Genomic DNA, 23,946 nt, shown 5'->3' with positions numbered 1-23,946 from the left:
TCTGAGCTAGTCTTCAACACCTGTTAAGTTTGACTTAACAATATCTCAGAAAAAATAAATCTGCTTCAGATTCCTAATTTGATAGAGCTACCCACAAAGAACTGAACCTCTTTTGTAATCAGATGCCTGTGCTGTGTAACACTGCACTCAAGGGAAGCCTAACTGATCACAGCAGTCTGCTGAAGTGCCATTTACCTGGGCCCATTGGCATCTAGCCCACAGGAGTGCTTTAATGAACTATTATTTTTAAAGCTGAAATATTACTTGTTACTTTAGAGTGGTTTATCTTGCTGCATTGGTTTACACTTGGAGAATAAACAGATGCTTACACTGGAAAAGTTTTTATACTTGCCCCCTGCTTTTGCTGTGGGGTTTGCAGCAATATCTATGGAGCAGAAGGAATTATTTACCTCAGCATAGGTAGATACTATCTTACTGAACAAAAGCCAGCTATCATCACCTCTCCTATCATCAATATGAGAGGAAGGAGTTGGTCAAAATAATGTGTGTTGTATTTCGCTACTTGCTACTTCCTTTTGCTTGCTGCTAAGAATTGTTGAATAAAATGAAATGTGAATGCAGTGGAACACCATTCGTTTTGGATGCATGGCTAAAAGTCTGAATAAATTTATTAAGAGTTTTGCTTCCTGTTCTGCCCAAAGTGGAGGAAACGTTTTTGGTTTAACCGTTAAATATCCTCTAGGCTTTAAGGAAAAGGAAACTTTAACTTCAAGCTATAACTGATAGAGACTTTTCTATAATTGCATTTATTTTATTAAATAATCAGGATGTCCCTGACTTCTGTGGCAGCACAGATAAGCTCCTAGATTTTGGCAGGGAAAGTTTCAGGATTTTCATAAAAGTTGTCAGCAGAAAATATCATGGCTGTCAAAACATTAAAAATGAAATATGGAAAGCCTTGGTAAGAGCAGAGGTAAATTATCATCTACAGTCTTTATTTAGTTAATAACAAATATGTATATATTATGTATCATTTAATAGAATAAATGTGTTTATATATGTAAAATTTCATATTTTAATAAAACCCTTACAATTCAACTCTTTCAGACTGTGCTTCTTGTTTCTTTTACTAAAATACCACCCACACATCTATCTGCTTAGAAGGCCAATGCTGACCAGTCTTCCATTTTGCTGTCTGCTAAGAACCAGACAATATAATTTCTGACCCTTTTTAGCAGACCTTTGTCTCCATTTAAGCAATACTAGTGCCATCCACAATTGTCACTGCTTTATTTACTGCAAGTTACTAGTTTGACTAACAACAAAGTCTTCCTCATTTTCTTGTCTTATAAAAATCGCTGAATTGTTGTTTTTCTTTTTTCCCACAGGATGTCTCATGTAAGTGAAATGTGGTGCTATCCTTGGAAATGGAAGCTGCAGCACTGTCTCTGCTTTTTTACCACATATATTATATGCATGCAGCAAGCAGGTAAGTCAGCAATGTATCTTCTTGCATAAATAAATGATCTAGGAACCAAAGTTTTAATGATCAAGGATTGTGCTTATGTATGGCTGAATTCTGAATTCTATGTATATGAAATACAATATAACACTTTGATGAAAGTGATACATTATCATCACTAATTGTAATTTTATAGCTTGGATCCTATGTTCTTCTACTGCTGAATTTTCTTTTTGCCATTTCTTACAGTTTTGCTGTTATTAAATGCTACGATTTTTTTCCTTTGAATTTCTTCCTTGAGTTATTTAATTCTGTTTTTTCTTTGTGTGTATCTTGTTAATGCCTGCCTCTTTAGAATTTCTTTTTGTTGTTGAATTTCTGTGGGTAATCTGTAGTTCTTCCATTTTCCACAGTACTGTTTGTGCCTGCAGTTTGTGTATTTAATAACCCTTCACTGTAGTTCAAAGTTGGAGAATGCCTGGAGTGTGCGTATTATTTTTAAAAGTTTTTATGGCTCAAATAATAGAAACATTCCTCAGCAAAAGTATATGCAAGTTAAATGTAAGAAAACTGTACATTGTAAAGAAGCATCAGTTTAAACTTGACATCATCTTAATATGGTGACACTTTAGCACAGCATAATGTAATATTCTGACTGTTTTCTTTAAACATACAAATGAGATATTTCATTTAGTACATTTCTTGTCCTAATCACTAGAGTGCAAAGTATTTTAGGAGATCCACCTGCTTTTCTGGAAAAAAGATGTCTGGAGTTTATTCTGGAGCATATGGAAATTTTGGAGCAGCTTTTGGTGCCCAGCTAATTCTGTATCAGATGGGTAGTTTTGTTTTGGCAGGCTTGCCATTGGAAAAATTATTGTTTATATATAGAAAGGACTTCTAACTTCTTTGGTAATGTTTCTTTTTTTTTTAAAGTGCTTTTTTTAATTTTTAGAACCTACACTTTTTTTTAGAGACAAAACAATGTTATTGCTGTGCAGTAGCACTTTCCACATTCATGTCACTTTAATAGGTGTTTTCCATTTCCATTAAACTGTAGGCAGAAACGCATTTAGGACCTGCTCTCACCTGTGGCTCCACTGTTGATGGATTTTGTGTCCCCAAGTTCCTGGCCCATGCTTGATCTTGTGCCATGCAGGTGCCATTCTTATCACAAAGTAAATCAGCAAAACCTCCTGTAATTTACATCTGCTGTGTGCTGTTACCTGGTGACTAGAACATTAGGATGCCAAAATTATTATCCTTTGCTGATTCCTCTTCATAACAAATAATTGATAACTGAAAGTGCAGGTGACACAGCAGCCTAAGCCCCGTGAGCCAGAAGGTTCCAGCCAGTGTGCTGTGAGAACAGAGAAACCAACCACATGCATTCAGCTAATTGCAGCACACCATGGCTAGCAGGTCAAAAGCCCTGTGCCAAACTCCAAGATACACTTCTATAAAATCATATATGCCCCTGGATAACCTCCTCAGCAACAAAATGATTGGTGCCATTGGATTGGTAAAAGCAGCCAGTGTTCCAGTCTCAAGTGCATCCCTGCGGAGGCTTTTCCTTTCTTGCCTCTACAGGAATAGATTTGAAATCTTCAGAACTGTCAATAACTGGAAAAGATATTTCCCTGCCTGCCTGAATGATAAGTAGATGAATAAGGTACACTGGAAATGCCCAGGTTCTGTAGACAGATGTTTGCTGTACAGCAGTGGAAGAGACGATAGGCAGTCTGCTGTTAATACTTGACTGAAATGAAAATGAGACATTTACCTTTACAAGAACCTGTCATTTGGCAGTACTTGCCTGTAGACCCTCAGGGTTCATATTTCTTTTTATGTTGATGTAAAACCACAGGTTATGCTGCAAAATGGAGTCTTTTCATCTGCCTTTTCTAATAGAGCAAGACTGACAAAGCGAGAAACACTGCTGCTCCTGCATTTTTTATTTCATGTTCTTAAAAGGTATTGGTCACTTTGGCTGTGGATTCATATGGTATTCATAATCTCTCTGGCAGCTTAAGCTTGACTGAATTTACAGTAGAAATCTCATAAAAGCCTGACATTCATCCAGATTCTGTAGTGAGCTGTAAGCTTAGAAAGCTATTGGTGCTTATTAAGCTTTGCCCAGAGGAGATTACATACAAGCAAGGGATTAAGATCATCAGGTCCAGGTTTTATGGATTATTTAAGGGGCTATTCATAAGGATAAAGATATCCTTCACACTGTGACATAGAAAAATGCAAAAGTAATAGTTTTATAGTTTTGTTTGAGAAAAACTACAATACCGGGCCTGCTTTCAGGAACAAAGTTTGGGAGAGGGATTACACAGCAGAAAACAGAACAGGAGCAGGATGATCTGTGGGAAGAATGTTCAGCCACAAATTGGTAAGGTACTGACAAGCAGGTGCACAAGTGGAGTGCAATCCAAAAATATAGGTCTCAAATGAATCAATGGATGGATTGTGACACTTGAAACAGAAAGAAACTATTAACAGGAAAAAATAGATAAACATATAGCATACTTTAGTTGAAATCTAAGCAGCCATAAGAGGTACACTGGGTTCAGGTCATGTGTTGTGGGTGAAGTTACTGCACAGCTCATTTAGTAACTTGTCAGGGTTCCATTCCTGTCTGGGGTAGATGTCCCTCTTGGTCTGTGTGGGTCATTTAGCTGTGCCTCAGTTTCCCTGTGATGAGTATGGCTCACCTCTCTTGTAGACAGCTTGCCTATCTTCCAGTGAAAGGGTTGCATAGGAGCTGAGATGTTAGAATGGAGGCATTTTAAACAGAATTAGTATATAGGAGACTCAAATATTTCTAACCTTTTGTTTCTACGTACATTTCATTGGTTTCAGAGAGCCCAGAAGAGAACAAATGGAATGAACAGAGTTCTAGAAAACATAACTAATGAAGGCAGACAGAAAGAACTAAGAATTTTTGTTCTATAATAGGCAGAAGAGGGAATTCGTGTGAACTGAGAATATTTAAGGAGGTATGTGCAGTGGGAAGGGTTAGACTGATCTTTTCAGGCAATTGAAAGGGCAAAAAAAAGGGCTTAAATTACAGCAGGATAAATGAGGGGATAAATAAATTTTATCAGAAGGTTTAGATAGCAGTCTAAACATGATGTCAAGAAAGACTGGGAAATCCCAGTCCCTGGGAATGTATGGGAATATCTACCAGAAATTAATTAGATCTACAGCCCTCTTTCCCTGGGGCTGAGAAATACATTAAGTAATTTCCAAACTTCCCTAATATCTGTAGTTCTTTCTTAATCATTCTCCTGTAGAATCTCTTTTTGTTAAAAATCTGGGAAATGAGGAGACCCTTTGGAAATTGCACATATCGAAATATGACATTGCTTTTGCTGTGCCTAAAAAAATTGTCTTGGTGTTTGTGCTGTCACAATGGCTTCAATTTATCTGACATCAGCATTTCAGTATGGAAAGGAAGAATTGGTTGCTTCAGGTGTGTGTAACCTCACAAAAACGTTCAGTTTAATCCCCACCTTGCTTTTTTGCTCTCCTGTTGTCATAATAAAATGTCTATTGTTTCAATATTGTGCTGTCTTTTGGAGTTGTCTGTGCTCTCTGTGGTAACTCAGGAGCAGAACTGGAGTTTTCTCAGTGACCTTAAATGCAGATTGCAGTTTGCATAAATATTTCCCAGTCTAGTTTTTGAGTGTCTTCTCAGCACTGGACTTCCAGAGTTTTGAACACTTGAACATTTGAGGAGAGGGCAACATCCTTGTAAGATTTTTCACCTTCTTATGTCATTAAGAGACTTTTAATTATATAAGAGTCAATAAATATTTTAAGTTTTGACTGCTGTGCAATCATATTTAGTTTTACTCAGAATGTGGAAAATATTTATTTTAGTAAAGCCATGAGGATATCTATAATTCTTATGACACTATTTCTGCATTATGCCCTATACTGATGTTATCACAAAATTACTGTGACTGTAGGTAATGCCAGAATGAGCATTTGTCCTTTTAGTTGTGCATCAGTAAAGTGCACTGATGTCTGTAGTCACATTTCCATGTCCTCAGAGAAGTTTAATCAATTCTCAGGAGCTCACCAAAATAAATTTTAATTCTGTTGCCACCCCTGGACTCTTAATTTTAGTGGTGACTCAAAGCAAAATTTCATGCTGCATTTAATTAATAAAGAAAAAAAACAAAACAAAAAACCTGAAGGGAGGTCCTTCACCCACATGGCCGATGATGGTGATCCACAATATAAGATCATCTTTGTCTGTTATGCCCCTTAATTGTGTCTGTGTAGATAAAGGAGTGGTTGAAGTCCTCCCTTGTTTATGGGAGCATTTCAGAGTGAATCTGTGGGTTCAGAAGCCTAATAAGAGATGGGAGGTCAGCATGGGAAGGATTGCTCATGCCACCAGCACTAGCAGCAAGAGTTGGTGACATACTGCACATGGATTGGGCTTTATCTGGCACAGCCAAGTCAGGAAATGTGGTTTTTTCATCATGGATCTCAACTGCCTACTCTAGACAGGGGCCAAAGATCCTATCAGCAGGCAAATGATGAAGTGGTTGTCAGCACATTCCCTTATCTTCCTCTTTCTTACCATGTGCAGAGAAAGAACCCAAGTGCCAACGCATTAACCCAGTCAGTCAGCACGATCCTCACGTACAGCAGGGAGTTTTATAAATTTTATAAAGTTGTTGCTGGTGCTTTGTCGAACTCTTCTCGCGGCATCCCAGGGATGGGAAGGGGTGTGCATTTATTGCTGAGCAGGGTAAATGTGACTGATAGTTCTGTCCCTGACTCAGGCATGGAAATTCTTATTTCTTAAAGTTGTGGAAAAAAATCAGGAAATCTAAAAAGTTTGGAAAAAGTATTCAATCTGGCAGTCTCTTTCCTTACAGAGGCATACATAAATCATGAGTAATTGAGAGATTAGTCAGAAGGAATCTATGTATTTAATGAATAGCTCCAAGGTTTTTTTATTCTTTCCTCTTTCTCTGTCAGGTTTGGTTTTCTTTTTTATATTTTAATTTAGCTTAAACAAAACATATCATAAACTATCCCTTTTATGTTCTGTTTAATATCTAAATTTTTGCTGGCTTGCGGCATGTGTTTGGAATTTCTGTTCATACAAATCTTGCAGAGAAAAAGTTGCTAGTCAGCTTTTTTGAATTTCCCCTAGTTGACAGTTTGTTAATATAAAAGTAAATTACTGTTGAAATAAATTTCACAGGAACCTGCCTTTCATTATCGCTGTTTACTTTTTTTAGCTATAATATTTTGATGATGTTGATAATTCTTTTTCACTTAAATGTTTCAGTCTCATTGCATTGACCATGACAATACTCCCTTAAAAGCACAGTGATTTTTTCCCCTCCTCTGATATGCCAAATCGATATGGAATGTGCTCAGGCATTTCTAAGCTGACTACGACCTCATTGTACAGGGTCTCTGCACTCCTTTGTTAGAACAAAGGCTAAAAAATGGACCTGTCTATAAAGAATATACCTTCAAAGGAAGAACAGCCTGTCACAGAAGGTCCAATCTTTATGACCTACAGCATTTTAGTGTCTGTTTACAAATTATTTTTGCCTCATTTTCTTTGTTCACTGTTAGAAATTAAAAAACCTAGCCAACAAAAGCTTGAATCTTTGTCAATGCTACTTATCACAACACAAGTACCTACCTTAGCAGTATATCCAAAAATAGGCCCAAGATGATTTGTGGCCATCTGGACTGTGCTTTACAAAAGGCTTCCCTGATAGAGGTTATTATGTGAAAATTTATTTTGAATGGTATTTGTCAGTTGCTTTTAATAAAGTGAATGGAAATTTTAGAACAAAATGCGTTTCTGTCTTATTAAAATCCTGAAGTCTTTGCGAATGCTGCTTTTTTCTTCTGTGGATTGCTAATGTGAGAAGCATTGCATCATGAATAGTGAAGGTGTTAACTAGAAATAGAAGTTTTCCAGATAAAAGTTCCTAGCCTAAAAGTCTAGCAATTGTCCAATGTGCATTTCAATATGTACCACAATTAATAGTGAGTAATTGAAATGGTTGATTTAATATCCCAATGGACCTTTTAGAAGTGAGTAATTACCACTGTAAAGTCAGCATTTCTCAATTGATCAGAAGGGCTGATCATGCAGATTTAAGATGCCTATTTTAATGTCTATGATTATTTTTTTCTAGGGCATAGTAATTGTTTACTTAGTGAGATTGCTTAAGCATTTGCACAAGGTGTACCATGTGATGCTTGCTAGATCGAGGCCTCACTTATCACCTTCTGATAAATAAATGTTAAAGTTTGCATTTTCGCACAACCAAGACACAGAGATGTCCAAGATTGATATATAGTACTAAAATGAAGGAAAACCTATATGAGGTTTATTTTTCAAGTATCTGCGGGGGGGGGGGGGGGGAAATGTGAGGGAATTATAGCTACAATCTAGTAAGGTACTGCAATGTAAGAAAACTCACCTGGAAAGTTATATTCCTTGTTAAGACTCCGTGTGAAAAATATCTGATTAAATTATTCACATACTCTGTTTCTGAATTTCTTTCATCATGGAAGAGAAAAATATCTCTTCTGTGGGAGGAAAATAAAGTATTTTAGCTGTGAAGACTGTGAAGATTTTCTACTGAGTTAACAAAAATGTTAAATAATGCTAAGTTACACCAGAGAAGTACATCCCTTACTGTAATATGTTGAACCAAAACTACTTTTCCTGCCCTAGATATGATATTACAAGCATGCATATCAAGGGAAGGGAGGGTTTCCAGAAACCCCTCTTGTTTTGTCTGGTTTCAGTGCTTGTTGGTCTGCTCAGTTCCTGTAAATGACAGACTAAGCTCTAACTCTCACTGCAGTGCAGGAAAATTAAGTGTGTAATTCAGTTAGATGTCTGCCTATGTAGACTGGCCTCCAGATATCTTTCACACAACTCAGTTTTAATTGCTGTCTCTGAAAAGATCAAGCCACTTTCCACTCTAAACCCAACTCCAGTCCTGTATTTTGGTACCACTGTGAACCTGCGTTCTTTATGATTTTTCATGTTGGAGATTTTGGGGAGTTTTGTGGCTTATTTTTTCCCCTATTGTCTGGGGCCACAGTTGCTTGAACAGTATGTTGACTGTTTTCAATTTGTTAGTTGGAAACAATTTTGCTAATTGTTCTCAAGATTTCAGCTCCCAAAGATGTTTGCCAATTCCTATTCTGTGAATTTCCTTTTCAGTAACTTCTGAACATCTTTTCATTTATTTACTGGTTTCTCCAAATTCTAGCATAGAAAATAGTCAAATTTGACAGTGGTAACTGAGATTGCACAATCCTTCAAAACTACTGCTATAGTAATTAAGATGTAAGACAGTTAATATTGTATGAAGTGTCAGCGTGGCATAGTTTCAGATAAATTTATGTTTGAAAGCTCTTGTAGAATGAAAAAGTGTGTATTGGACAATAATTTAATCAAAGAGTGACAAAAAGTTAGTTCCTATTTGTGAAGCCATTTTTCTTTTGCATATCTCCAAAGCAGTCCAACTGTCTCCCAGTACACTGTAAAACAACTGCTTTGGGCTTTTTTTCCAGAGCTAAACATCTGCAAGAGCTTTTAGGGTAGATCCATGAACACAGGGTAGACCCATGAAAAGGTTGTCACACAGCTAATGTAATTTTTGAAAGGATACAATGCAATGACATTTTTTTCTAGTTTCAGCTTTTTTCTCTCATGAATATGCTTCTTAACGGGTGTCAGACAGAAAGCTGCAACTCTCTGTCTTGAACAGAGTTTGTTTTGTTCAGATGCATGCTCTGGCTTCTTAGAGCCCTTTTAATTAGGAACTGTGCAGTGACAAATCCATGCTATGAAACCCAAGGCATTTTTAAATCAGAACTTGCTTTTTAGGTGGAGAGAAAGACCTCATGGTTGAAGTTATCACAGAGGCATTTGTACAAGTGACCCAGTCCTCTGTGACTTTTTTTAAAGTGTGAGGGCAACTGTTTTTTCTCATTTTCTTGAACTTACAGGAAAAGTCTATAAATGGGTTTAAATTTTGAAACTTTGTTTTCTCCTTCTGATCTTTTCTAAATATCTTCCATATTCAAAGTATGATAGTCACATATTATATTGCATTTCATAGAAGCAGAAAGCGTACAGAGGGTCCTGAAATCATCTGTCTAATGCATTGTTAAAAGTACAGAAAGGAACAAGCAGTATGTCATTTACAATGAAATCTCAAATAGCTGAGAGATTTCATTCTCAGTGTGGGTGCCCACCCGTGCAGTGTTTTGAATAACAAATCGCCCAAATGGTGTTAACTTATCTTGGGTTTTAACTTTGGTTTAAGGAACAATTATATTTCATGTATATATGTAATACACACACTCAAATAAAAGGGCAAAATGCTGGTGTTGAAAAACAACTTCATTTGTACAATGGGTTACAAGTTTTGGGGTTCTAAAAAAAACCCTGTTTGTCTTATAAAGGTACCTAAAGAAAGTGTAATAATAACAATAATGGGCCCCCTCCCTCACATGGGTAAGCCTGGTACCTCAGATGTGCACTGGCTGCTCTGGTTAGTTATATAACTGTTTTATAAAGTGTATTTTATTTTTCCTTTGACCAGTCAGATTTTGGCAGTATACCATTTCCGTGATGTCCAGTGTTTTGATCTTATTTTAGATTGGCTGTGCTTCTGCTAAAATCTTGCCATTGGACCTGGCAGAGGCATTGTATATCAGAAATGCCACCAGTCAGGCCTTCCCTCTGTCTCTCTGCTTATGGGGAATTGCTCTACTCTTCAGTGTTTATTTCACTACTTTATAAGTGAGTTGCATTTAACCCTTCTGCATTCCTGGAAAGGTCTCTGTGGAACTCAGAAAAGCAGAAGTAGCATTGGTAGAATAATAAATTTCTCCTTCTGGTGGCACATGGCAATCAAAAAAAACTACTGAGGATTAAAAAGGCAAGCATCTCTCTATGTATACACTCCCTCTCTCTAATAAAATATGCACATATTTTTCATGTGAGTAATACTAAACAATAAATTTCTAAGTCTCTGGCCAAAATCTAGTAACTTAGAAGTTACCTGGCATAGTTGTCTTTAGTTCTGGGTGGCTTTCTTTCCCTCTTCATTGGCAATGTTGATGTTTGTGATGCAAGTATTCTATTTTATACAGCCCCTGTGCTTACTGACTCCTTTGGCTATTACCTTCAACAAAAGTATCTGAAGTTGTTCTTTTTTTACAGCTTAACAAAACTGAATTACTGGTAATTTAATCATAGAATCAATAGCTGAACTCAAGATCTTAAGAAAAAAAAATGCTTGGCTGCATACATCTTTTCTGAATAGCACATCATAGCAATGGAATGCAGCAGATGCCAGAAATGTAGCTGAGAAGAAGTTTTTAAAGCTATTGTTTTCAAAACATTTATCTTCCCTTATCATCCTAATAATTTTTCTGGTGTAATAAATATTCTGAATTTGAAGGAGAAAATTACAACATTAATTTAAAAATCTTGTCGTGTTCTCTTAAAAGCATTAATTTTCCTAAATAAGTATTCCTTTCAAGAAAGTGAAAGAAAATAGCTTACTAATAAAATGATTGAGAAAATAATGGAATAATTTCATAAAAGGTGTGTGCTTTGCTTCTTTATGCTTAGAAATGGTGAAATTGAGATGAATCTGCTTTAATCTTCAAATAGTTTTGCACAGCTTCTGGACTAAAATATAAGGAAATTCTTGAGTTCTGTGTATGTTCTGGTGGTTCCTCCGTGGATCGTATAACATTCATTTTACTGGGTTCACCAAAGTCAGTGCAGGTTTTGCTATCCTTGAATAGGAGCAGAGTTACATCACTGTGGAGCTCTTTGGATAATCCCTCCCTAAATGTCCAAACAGAAACCATTTGAAAGTTTGTGTCTTGGCCAAGTAGTGCTCCCATGTCAGCAGCTGAAGTTCTGCCCCATGGCTTTAAAAGATTTAACTTGCATGGTCCTGCATCACTGTTCAGTGTTCAGAAAGGAAAAAGGCTTAAAGAACGAAAGAAGAGTTGCTGTGTACACTTGGCAGTGATTATATGTTGTAACTTGTGGGTTTTTTCTGCAGATTACTGTGATCTCACCCTGTGAAATGGAAGAGGTTTTTGTATTCTGTTTTTTGTCTGTGTAATCCCCATGTCATGTGAATCCTTTCTTGGTGCTTAAGAATTCACTTGAGCTCTAGCAAAAAATTCAGATCCACAAACTCTTCTGGAAGCACTGATACTTCCAGTACTGTTCCTGCTTTTTCTGATACATGGTACCATTTGTGGGAGCCAGAGCACCTCAGATTCCCAGAGATTCAGTGTTAAATGAATGTTCTCAGCACTCTCAAAAACTGAACCAAAGAGAAGCCAACACTATCACTCTCTTGTTCAGCTAGGTTTGCTACATCTGTTTGGGGCTTTTTCAGTAAGTTCAGAGTCAGCTAAAATATCATGAGAATCCAGACACCCGCTTTGGTTTTTAATCCTAATGTACAGAGGAAAGCTTTGTTTTTCCTTAAGAAGTGAATTGCTTTTGATTATAGAGGCATGTTTTTTTGAGCTTTCCACTTATTTTACTTCAGTGCATATTCTTCTAGTGAGAAGACAGCTCAGCCTGGCCAGAGTTTCAATCTTTAGGGTGAGGTCTACAATGCTTCTTATCATAATCAGCTACTGTGTTTATTCACTTGAAATATGTGGAAATCTGAAGAAACATCTTTTATTAGCAGGGATCAAGCCAAATTAAAAAAAAAAAAAAAGAAAATCGGGTCTTTTAGCAATTTGTGGTATTTCAAATTACATTTAAATTAGTTTTCCTTTCCAGAATTCAATTTAAGAAATTATACAAGGACAGCAGAATGGAAAAATAGTGTTACATACTGTAATAAGAAGAAGGTCTTAAACTAGAATCTGAACATTTTGAGTCACAAACATTAATTAATAGCAGTTGATAAAATGCTTTTTTTTTCTTCTGTGGTACTTGCACTCTGTTCTTTATACTTAGTCATAATTTAATTCTCATCATGTTTATAACTTAGGAGTGTGTCTACAAATACTGGTGGTAACAAAAATGACAGTCAAATTCTATGCAAACAGACTTTGTATGGCTGGGGTGCTATACACATTCAAGAACCAGTTTCATGGCAAGCAAGGAGATATTCTGCATGCACTATTATCTACTACTGTTGGGCTATACTTATCAATTTGTCAACAATTGTGAAAAACACCAAAGACCAATATGCCCAGTCTAAACACTGATCTGGGAAATATGTTCCCTTATGGACCTTTCTTGGGGTTATGATATGTATTACACATATAAAGATTTCAGTAAGATTACAAATTTGCCTGTTATGTTTTTAAAGCTATAATGCAACTCAAAGAAGATTGTCCACGTAAAGTCAAAAGATAAATATTAAATAATAATAATGGTGATATTTTATTATTTTTCTCCACGTAACATGAGCTTTCATAAGTAAACAAGCACTAGTTAGCACTATCACTGCTGGAGATACACAGTCTGCAGGCAGCATCAACCATTGCCCTGTGCTTGTGTCCTGCCATAAATAAAGCTGCTTGACTTGTTCTTTGATGTTACTTTAAAAATACATTTACTATAAATTATAAAAATGACTGATAAAAATTATTCTAAAACATGTTATGTTTATGTTTAACAGAAGCAAATGTTGAACTAACATTTTTTATCAGTTAAAGACAAATATCCATACGGAAACACGGTATTGGGTTTATTTGGTTTGTGCAGGTGGATCTCCTGTGTGTGCTGACAGATTTATAAATCCAGCCACAGCGCACAGGGCCTTTGTCCACACTTTAAGTAAATTATGTTCTTGAGTATAAGCTGCTTTGGTCATGGAAAAATATATCTGTGTGAGACTTGAATGAATAATGGCTTTCATTGTGAGCACCTCTTTATCATCAGCAATAAGAGATGTTTGCGTGAATATCCAGGCTCCCAATTATACATGGGTAATGCTGTATCCTTGTAATCTATCTTTTCTAATTATGACACACTATGTTTATTTCTGAGATGCCACATGCTATTAAATGGCTCTCACTTGTCTGTTACTGCTTTAAAGTAACACAACCTTTTAATCACACCAATTATTACAAAGAGGAAGACATTCGTGTATATTTATTTTGCAGTAATTTCCTGTCTTACATGGACATGAGGAAAAGCTTGGGATTCAGCTAGTGAAATAGGGGATTATTATGTAGAATCAGCAGTTGCTCGTTTAATTGATATGTCAGAAACATATCTGGTAGACCAGGGAGGAAGGTTTCCTTTGATTGTCACATAAGGGTAGTTTTCAAATTTGACTTATCTTAAATAATAGAAGAAAACTTTAGCAAGGAAATATATAAAAGAAAATACTAAGGCTAGAAAGCTGGCAACCCAGTAATTAGGAAATAACAGATTTGAAGAATTCAGCTTGCCTATGGATTTTTCCATTTTCACATCCATGGTGATCATGCAGGGTGTATTAGAAAGCCACCTACTTTTTGTCATTGGCCTTCAATTTTGTGCAAACTAGTCATGCCAGGAGGCTGAAAACAAGAATGATTTTTTTAAGTCTTTGCTTAAAGTGTGGCCAGAGGTAAAATATATACCCTGAATGAGGAACTGGATTGCAAAGAGACCTTATGACAAGACTGTTCTCAAAAACTGAATTCTGTCTCTATTTTCTGTTACAGGTGGCTCAGCAAATGAATTTCATGCCTGCTTTTTATGTGTCTCAGTCTCTGTCACTAATTTAAACCTATAGAATGATTTGCATCTCTGATTGCAGCTGAGGATAGGAACTCTCTTTGACTATATTAACCTCTATATAATGCTGCAAATCACAGATAAGTTTGGTTTTGCATGTCTGATTTGCCTAACATCAGAAGATTTTTCTGATCTTGATATTCCCTAGATATACTTCTGTAAAATGAGTTTAAGAATACTTCTTCTGTCACAGACATATTGTAAGTTTTTAAATAAAATAACTGTTCAAGGAATGTGCAAATGTTATACAAATGAACACCACAGAAGAGCTCATGAGGAAATCAGTGAGAATGCCTCAGGAGAGAGCTGGAATCACTTCAAGGCTGAGGGTAACACATCGAAGAAAAGAAGTAAAGCAGGATACTGCAAAGTTGCTTATTTCATGGGGTTTGTCCTTCCTGTGCACTGAATGAGATCCTGCAAAAACAGTAGTATGTGATTATGTAATTGAAGATTTTTTTTTCAATTATCTGTGCACAAGGGCCAAAGGAAGGTTAACTCTGGCATTTCCTAACTTCAGTTGTCCTTGATTGTGCAACCCTAATGGTGTCTGGCTGTTTCTGGGAGGGGTTTATATTGTTGAGATGTCTGTGTATATGTAGATAAAACTATAATTACTCTTAGAGGTGTGTAGTTAGAATTCTAATGTATCCCACATTCAGAGCAGAAAGTCCTCTTAACAAAATGTAATTTGCTTATTTTTCTTGTTTCATGCATTCCCACTTAAGATGTTGTCTACTATATATCTGAGACATTTTAAGGAAGCTGAAATTGACAGATTGTAGTAATCAAACTACTTCCCTGTGAAGCAGTTTGCTTAGGACTAGAACTTCCTTTTTCATTTAATGATTTATTGCAGCCTTTGAACGACCCAGCAGATAGAAAAACTGCAGCCTGGTTCTGTACAACCTATGTAACACCAGAACATCGTATTTAGCAATAAGAAGGGGGAAAAATGAATGGAGAGATACTCTGTTGTACTTCCAGCATGCTTCTATCACTTGAAAGATTTTTTTCCTCACTTCATTTTTGTATTCTGTTTATGACTTCAGGGGAATTTCTGGTTACACATTTGAAAAGTATCATTCTTTCATCTTCTCTGGAATTTTCTCCAGAATGATGCATGAGCACAGTTTGGTTTGGGTTTTGAGTGGGGGTTTTGCTTGCTTGTTTGCTTTTTTGCATTTGTTTGTTTTTAATGCAATGTAATTTTAGTTTATTGATGATTGATTTGTGTTGTCCTGTCAGAAATAGAGAACAAAACACTTGGCATTTGGAATAGAGGATTCAATGTTACTCTTAGAAAAAGACTAACAAGAAAGTATCTATTGTTAAGGCTTTTACTTTTGTAGTATTAGTTTCTGAAGGAGCACCTGGGGAGTGTTTAGTCTGGATGAGCAGGTCCTGTGTGGACTGAAGTTTGAGGAAAGGTGGCATTTTTCTAGGAAATGGGGTTCTCTGAAATGCATAAATTTTTTCTGTGTATATGAGGTTATGGCAGGGTGCCCAGAGCTTTGTGGAGAGATTCCTACTTCTTCAGCAATAAATAAAGTAAGTAAATAAATATAGTTAGTAAAGGGTAGGATATCTTTGATGTCAAGATAGTCTGCTAGATGAAAGACTGGAACTGGCATGCAGTGCCAAGCACCCCCTGCTTCCTTAGTGCCTTTGGTGCCAACATCCTCAAAGAGAACAAGGATTGTAATCCTTAAGACACCAGATTTGAAAAAGGATTTCCTTTAGAGCTGAGGTTGTTTTTCTTATTCTCCAGACTTGTAGCTGGTGGTAAGACAAATGAGTCTTCTAGAGATTATGAAATGTTTAATAACTGTGTCAGTTTTTAGGTAACAAATTATATGAAATAATTTTTTTCCCTCAAACTGTGGACAAAGTCTTGATGCCCATCTGCCCAGAAGCAGATCTGTTACTTTTTTAGGATGGAGTCAAACCATCCCAGTGCTCATATTTGGGATCTAGGATAGAAGAGTTAAAGCAAGGCCTATGTACTCGATACTTTTTGGATTTCTGCCAACTAGTTGCCCACTCCCTTTGAACTCACACATCCACAGCTGTCCTCAGGCAGGGAGTGCCATGTGTCCATTTCCTGCTGCATGAAGGACCACCTTGTTCTCCTTACTTTGAACCTGGCTTCTAAAACAAAGGGTCACTAAGTGATGACAGTGAGCATGTACTCCTTATCTCTATTTCCCTGTCACCTACAGACCTTTTGTCTGTTCTCCATTACATTGTCTCTTTCCCATCTTGAGAGTACCTGTACCCTTTTGCCCTGGCCATGCCCACCCAGGACCCACACCCATGCATCCTCTTCCTGTGGCTCAGGAGCTTCATAAACCCAGGCTGGGGCATCCACACGTGCCCTGGGCTGTCTCCTGGCTGGGAGCAGCAAGAGCTGGGCAGCCCATGATGGAGGAGGGTCTGGGAGCCAGGCTGATCCCAGGCTCCTCACTGGACACAGTCTCACCGTGTCTGGGCTGAGTTAATAGACAGTGTGAGATGAACAAGCAGTCCAGGGTGCATCCAGAGAGTCTTGTTAGGAGCAGCCAGAGACAAAGGCCAGAGACAGATACACCTACAGCATATGTCCAGCAAGAACTGAAAGCCAATTAAGGGCTTTTAGTGCACTCAGGGCACTGTCATGCTTATCTATGTTGAATTTTGTTTGTCATTTTATTGCCTAGTCAGTCTGTCTTATAAGAGACTCATTTTTCTTTTCTTTACAGTTTGCCTTCAAGGTATCTACTATCTGGGGCAGCTTTCCATCATCAGCAAACATTGTACTCTTCTACTGCTTTTCCAGATACTTTCTGGATACACTAATTAGTGTAAATCCCAGAGAAGTCCCCCGTGGGACTCTACTGGTGACTTTTTTGTGATTTTACACCTTCGCGTTTGCTCCAATGCCCTACTTCTTAACCTTATTTGTTACTTATTTGTGCCAAAACTTTTCTTTTTATACAGTGGCTTCTTAGTGGCCTTTAAAGCTTATGGTGAAAGCTTTTGCCAGAAACTTTCTGGATATCCAAGTGAAATATGCCAGCTGGGTCATATTAACCCACATAGCACAACTGAAGCCTGCAGAGAGCTCCAAGAAGTTTATAAGCAAAATGTCACTTTACAGAAGTCATGTTGACTCCCCAAATAGATTTTATTTATCCAGGTGTCCACTAATTCTAGCATTTCTTTTACCACAGATCCTTTGTGGTAGCCAAGGCACTGGTCTGGTCAGAAGGAAAAATTGTGGTAAACTAGTTTTACTTGACTGCCTGTTACCAGCACACTGTACAGGTGTTAACATTATTAGGATCTTGTAATTACACTCCTGTTCCGGTGCTCTAGACTAAGACTTCATCAGGTAAAAATGGACCTGATAATAATACCATGTGTTTGATCATGTTGACAAGCAATGGAAAGGATTGAGTGGTACTTCAGGTCCTTTATTAAAATGTCATGAAAGCTTCAAGCAGCTCACTTGAGTGGCAATTCCTCACAACTGTTAGCAGAACAACCTTTCAGTTGCAACAAGATCACCCTCTCACACCTTGGTAAAAGTGTCAAATGACTGTTTTTCCCTCAGACTGTGAAGGGGAGAAAAGTGGCATCCTGCAAAAGGAATGGATTAATTTCTTCTTTCTTCTGAAATGCAGAAGAGACAGAATGAAACAGCGATGCAAAAGGAACTGAGATAGTCTGTAATGCACCATATATGCTATAAGTTCTTTTTTGCAAATGAGGGAACAAACCTGTTACTCTGCACAGTGCAGATCTGATAGCCATAGGAAAAATGTCCTACCTCTCCCTAAAAAGAGCACTTCCCCATATCCTCCTATTAACTCAGATATGGTCACATGAATAGATTATTTCTCATTGGTGGACAGTTCAGCAATCAGCTGATTCAGACATCAGAGGTTTGTAGACCTTTTTTATTTGAAAGACCATGCAGATGTCAGCTCTAAGCAGAGGATAACATGTTGTACTAGTTTTGGTTTTTTAGTAATCCAAATGCCAAAAAACTTATGATACTATTACTTCCTGTAAAGTAATTTCTTTCTGAGAACAGGGCAGCTTGTGGCTTACAAATGAAGTAGCAAGGTTTTCATGTGCAGGGAAAAAGAAAACTGTCTTAAAGGAGATTTAACTGTGAGACAAATTAATGTTAAATATTTGTACACTGGAACTGGGATTTTTTTTACGGTCATAATTTTTCATGAAATAGTAATGTTTCAGATTGTATCTATTCTAAGAGTCACAGATTACAACCAGAATAAGGTGGTTTCCCAGTGTCGCTGCTGCTTTGACTTTTGAAATGAAACTGGACCTGTGGTTAGTGTTGGGATACAGTCCTGGGAGAAGGATTAGCTTCAAGCAGAGCTGCTTTGAGAAGTCTGCTGTAGGTAACAGACTTGCTGCAGTCCTGCTACATACGGTGTAGGGTGGCCGTGCTGCCATTAGGGAAGGGATGTGGTTCATACTTTTTTTTCACCTCGTAGTGATAAAAGCAGTAGGTGCTGCACGGCTGGTTTCCAGACCTCTTGTGATAACTCTGCATCATGCCTGTATCACTCAGCCCACTCTGTCCCTTATACTTTGCTGAAGTACCTTCTTCACAGCCCTTTCTCTACAGACAGGCAAAGTAAGACCATTCTTACCCTATTGATAAGGTTTGAATGTAAGCATGGTGGTATTTATCTTTGTAGCTTTTTCCCTATTGGAAAGTTTGTATGATCAGCTCTCTTAGGCTGAATTATTTATATTTTTGCCTCTGTTATTATTTTGCATTTCTTTCGTCAGTTGCCTCAGAGGTAGAACTTACAAAGAGTCAGGAAGCTTGAAAGAAAAGGTGCAATTCTCTGCCTATTTATAAATGAATTCACTTCTGGCAAAACTTTGCAAGTCATAGTTGGTGAAGAATCTAGGAGTTGCCTGATTACTTACAAACAATCCTCTGCTATTTCCATAACTAAAAACTGCTTAAAATTGCTGCTGGCACTGCATAGTGGTTATGTTTAGAGTTCAGGCTGAAGCAGACTTACCAAACAATCTGAACAGAGTTGTAAGACTGTCACCACTGTCTGTAGTGCAGTGTAATATCTTCAGTAGTGGAAGAGGTGAGTTTCATTTAACCAGGCTGACATCACCTTTTTGTTTATGTGGCATTGCACCCATGCAAGTGGCACCAGAGTGGTTCTGTTGGAAGGAATGCATTCCAGCCGACCATTAAGCATGGCTCTGCATCTTTCATAACTGATCCAGACTGAAGAAAATATGCAGCAGTTACCATCAGAGCTATTATAAGAACTTTTCCTTCATGTAGTTGTTGCAGCCTGATCATAATGACTCAATTACCACATGCTACAAAATGTTGTAATTGCTGTTAGTCCTGCATACTGTCAGAGCCTGTTTTGGCTGTTCTGGCTGAATAGTTTTGAGTCTGACTGCAGGAGGTGATCCGAACTGCCTGGATGGAGAAAAGCCAGCAGTCATGAGAGTCGCAGGAGAGCTGTCTAACACACCCAAAAGCTTTTCATACTACAAATGGATCTCCAGCATTCTGTCTCACCACAGAATGCGCTGCATAATAGCACTTAAGAAAACTACAAAGAGAAAGAAAAAATATCAGAGTTACTGGAAAGCTATTTGGATGAGGAATTTAGTTGCTATTATTAAATAAGATTGATTTTTGTCCCAAAATGTATTGTTTTTGTTGAAACTTAAAGGCGTATGAAACTTAAAGGCATATTAATTTTAAAGAAAAGCAACAGGATAAAAATTCTAGCTTGAATGCTTTAATGATGGGTAAAAAAATTGCACTGAAAATCAAAGCAAATTTTAAGTAATTGTTTTGAATTTTCTTCAGTGTTTAAAAAAAGTTTTTTAAAAGTTTTAAAGGCAATAGCAATCAAATGTTCTGACACTTAACAGAAATTACTTAGCAGAATATTATTTGACAGAGATGTTTTTTTAACTTTTTTCCTTTGGACAAAAAGATTTCCCATCTAATTATTCCTATAATACTTATTTCCAGAAGGCTGATCACATCTATAATTTTAAAATTTTTCAGTTCATCTTTGCTGCACCAAATTAATGTCTGGATCAACTGACCAAGTATAAGGTTCATGTTAGGTTTCACACTTACAGGTATTAAAATATTTCTCAGCTTTTCCCTGCACACGGTGGGAAAGCTGCACTGAAACTATCCTGAGCCATACTGAAGAGTTCCTGTTGGTTTGCACGCACTGCTCAGCAACTTTTGCTGAAAAACTTGCAATGATTGATGCTAGTGCCAATCACACTGCTACTAAAATAGATGTAATAGATTTCATAAGAACTAGGAGATCTGGAATAGCCTGTCTCTTAAGGAAGTTGGTACAATAATTTTTTTTAACTTCAGGCCAGCAGCAGTTTTGCAGACCTTGGCATTAGGGTCAACTGGAGTAATTAGAATAAGAAGGAATACTTTCTCTAAGGAGCTCTTTATATTGACTGTAGCTTAATTGAGCTAACAGCTGAGAGTACTTAATAGAAAAACCCTGAAGAGAGCAATCACTAACTTTTATTGACTGAACTCCTGACCAAAGTCAGATGACCTGTCTAGAAATTCTGCTATTCTTGTCATGGGTGTCTACCATAGTTCTGGGCTTAGTCACTGGCTTTGGTGGAAGAAATAATGCTATTACAATAGCAAGGTGGATTTAAATGAATGTGACTGTAGAGTAAAGTGACTATTTGGTTATGCACATGGGTAGTGTGAAAGGAATTTTTTCAATTTTTTAATCCATAGCAATTAGACACCATGGTCAGGGTGAAATGCAAGACTTCCTTTATTTCCTGTTTATACAGGATCTATTCTTTTAACTCTGTGCTTCTTGCTCGTGGTTTTGGACTCTTTCTCCTTGTTCTTCTGCTTTGACAGCCTGTCCAGCTTAGTTCTCCTACAGCCATGGTGTTGGACTTATTTCTGCAGAGCTGTTATGAAATCACTCATGACTCATTCTTCTCTTGCTTCCATGAGTGAAATATGCCCTCTAAAAAAATCTCATGGTATGGCAAGGAACACTTACCAACTTGTTAAGTATGCTGAGCTGTGTTTAAGCAGGTCTATAAAGCGGGTTCCAACCTACACAGTGCAGCATTAATATGCCTCTTCCTAATTCCTATCAGGATACAGTATATCATACTCAGAAGAAGACACTACTAGGAAGCAGGGAGAGTCAGATACAGCCCTGATGTTTTCCCACCAGCCTTTGTCTGCTTTTGTTCTGATCCAGTCTTCTGTGGTGTTTTGCTGTGCCTTACCTTATTTTCAGTCTCTATAGTTTTCCTTTTGGGACCCTGTGTTAGAGCCAAAACTCACCCAACAACAGTTACATGTTTGTAGACACGTCTTGCCTTTTCTGACACTACCTCTATAAAGTAACACATTGCCCAAAAGAGGCCTTGTACTTATGTTTTTCCTTCCCTCCAGAAAAATACTGTGATCTGTTTCATTATCTGACAGTTTTTATTACTTCCTGCATTCAAATATATGTTAGAGGGACACCAGCCAGTATTGTTGGAACAATCTTTCAGATTACTTCTTGTTTCTATGCCTGGTAGCGACCACCTTGAATAATGATTCAAAACTAACAGATTTAATAATAAAAAGAACTAAGAAGAGCTTTCTCTGCTCTGTTCCCTGCTGTTTTCTGGTTGGATATTGCAGTAACTCATGGGTAGTGTGCTTTCCATATAAAAAAACCCATTCTTTACGTGTTCACTTTAAGCAGCTTTTACATTTCTGTTGAATTTTTGTCTGAGGATAGTAAGGTAGATAATTTGTTTCTGTGACAGAACCTGTGCATGATCAGCACTCAGGTCACTTGATGAGGTTTTGTTATTGTCAGTTATAGTTTTCCATGTTAGACTGTGGTCCAAATCCAACTTTCTTATGAGTTTTGAATGAAGCCTAAAACTAGGTGGTCTGGTCAAGGATGTTGAAAGGAGAAAAGTTTTTAGTAAGCATTAAATGTTGAACTGAAATAAAGAGAATTAGATGTATTTCATGTGTTATTTGTTTAATATGTTTAAACAGACCTGCTTCTTCCAAACTTTTAAACTTTTTACCCTGAATACCTGTTTTTAAGTGTTCCTCTGCACTTCTAACAAAATGTTTAAAATATCTGGGTGAACAACAGTGAATAGAGTTCATGGTAACTTTCTGCTTGACAGTCTGATAGGATACAGATGTGGGAGATAGCCACTGTTCCCACCAGTCTCCTCAGGCTGCTTTTGAACACTGCGCTGATATGCTTCAATAGCCCTTGAAGTAAATCTTCAATGCAGGGAAATGGTCACTGAGATAAACACTAAGAGAGCAGAGATAGAAGTCATTGATGGGTTCATTTATGAACTCAAGTGTTCAGTTTACAGTTTAATAGTTTACACAGCATGTGTGTACAAATTAGACGAAAAAATAATAAACAAGACAGCCCCAAGAACACTGCTTCCTTTATTTTCTTGTTGTAGGACGTGAGTTTAAACACCTTGCTGCTCTCCTTGGTGCATTTTGAAGAGTCATACTGGTAACAACATGGCATGTACCATAACAATGGACATATGCTTTATATTTGGCTGCATTTTTATTAACTGTCACACATGTAAAATTGCTTTTCTGTTAATCACTTTGTTCTGTAACTCTGAGATATTTTTCTCTGATTCTCCCTCCAAAACTTGCAGTTAAATCTTCATAATCATAAACAAGTAGTCATGGGGAAAAAATATATTTACTTTTAACTACTTGCTTCTTACTTTTGTTATTGACTGTTATTGCCAAGTAAATCTACAATCAGGAGGTAAACTCCCCTCCCTCTTTATGAGAAGTAGGCTTATACTTTCCATGCAGTTATGTTTCTGTCTTTGGGCTTGCAGCATTGTTTGTTCAAATGATTACAGTTTGCTCAAAGATTATAGTATTGCAAATGTTAAATTTTTCAGTATCTAAAGAATCAGAGTAATTGTGATTAAATAATATAGTAAAAGGTAAGTAATGTGAAATCAGTGGGAATAATAAGCTCTCTTGGAACTTCAGAATCAGATTTTCAATATTAGAATTTTATTAGTGTCTATTCCATATTTACTGCTTTTATTAGGTCCAGTTTAGTTTGGATCTCTGACAGGCTTCATCACTGGAAGACTCAGGGCTTACTATGCTAAAGGAGTCAGTCTTTGAGGGTTTGAGAAATTCAGCAATAGAAAACTTGCAGTCAAAGTGGGCTTCAATTCTCAGAGATGTCCAGATAATCTGTCTAGATACTTAAATTATTTTTACATTGTTATTAGTTCATATTTTGGGTGCAGAGACAAAGGAAATTGGCAAATGGACTCCAACTCTAAATAAGAAAGTACCTTTTTCATTGTGGCATTGAAGTAGGCTTTCCTTGAGAACAGTTGAAATGTAATAATAAGTGTTTTTGGAAATTGTGTTAAGGAGAGTGCCATGGTCACTAGTGTATGCTGAGGTAGATTTTACTAGAAAGGTAGCTGAAAATGTGCACAGTGAGGATATTTAGTATTGAGATGATGACACATTGACTTGCTTGAACTTCAGAGCTTTGTTGAATACAACACAATGGCAGAGTTTAATATTTTGAGAAAATATTTTAAAAAAAAAACCTCAGAAGGAATATGGAAGCAACCCAGTACTTGGCTTTCTTTA

The 23,946-nt window shown here is 37.1% G+C and overlaps 1 protein-coding gene across 7 annotated transcripts in view; it reads left to right on the top strand.

Moving 5' to 3' along the window:
• Positions 1-23,946, top strand: part of ADGRG6 (adhesion G protein-coupled receptor G6) — a 109,070-nt gene that overhangs the window by 4,557 nt on the left and 80,567 nt on the right. For all 7 annotated transcript variants that reach the window (XM_079331164.1, XM_079331167.1, XM_079331163.1 and 4 more), the window contains exon 2: positions 1,350-1,450. In XM_079331164.1, coding sequence (XP_079187290.1) covers positions 1,350-1,450 — 101 coding nt within the window. The remainder of the gene's footprint in view (positions 1-1,349; positions 1,451-23,946) is intronic.

The sequence above is a fragment of the Erithacus rubecula genome (genome assembly GCF_903797595.1).
Source record: "Erithacus rubecula genome assembly, chromosome: 2".
Classification (NCBI taxonomy): Eukaryota; Metazoa; Chordata; class Aves; order Passeriformes; family Muscicapidae; genus Erithacus; species Erithacus rubecula.
Note: the sequence above shows the minus strand (reverse complement) of the source record. Positions and strands in the feature narration are given on the sequence as shown.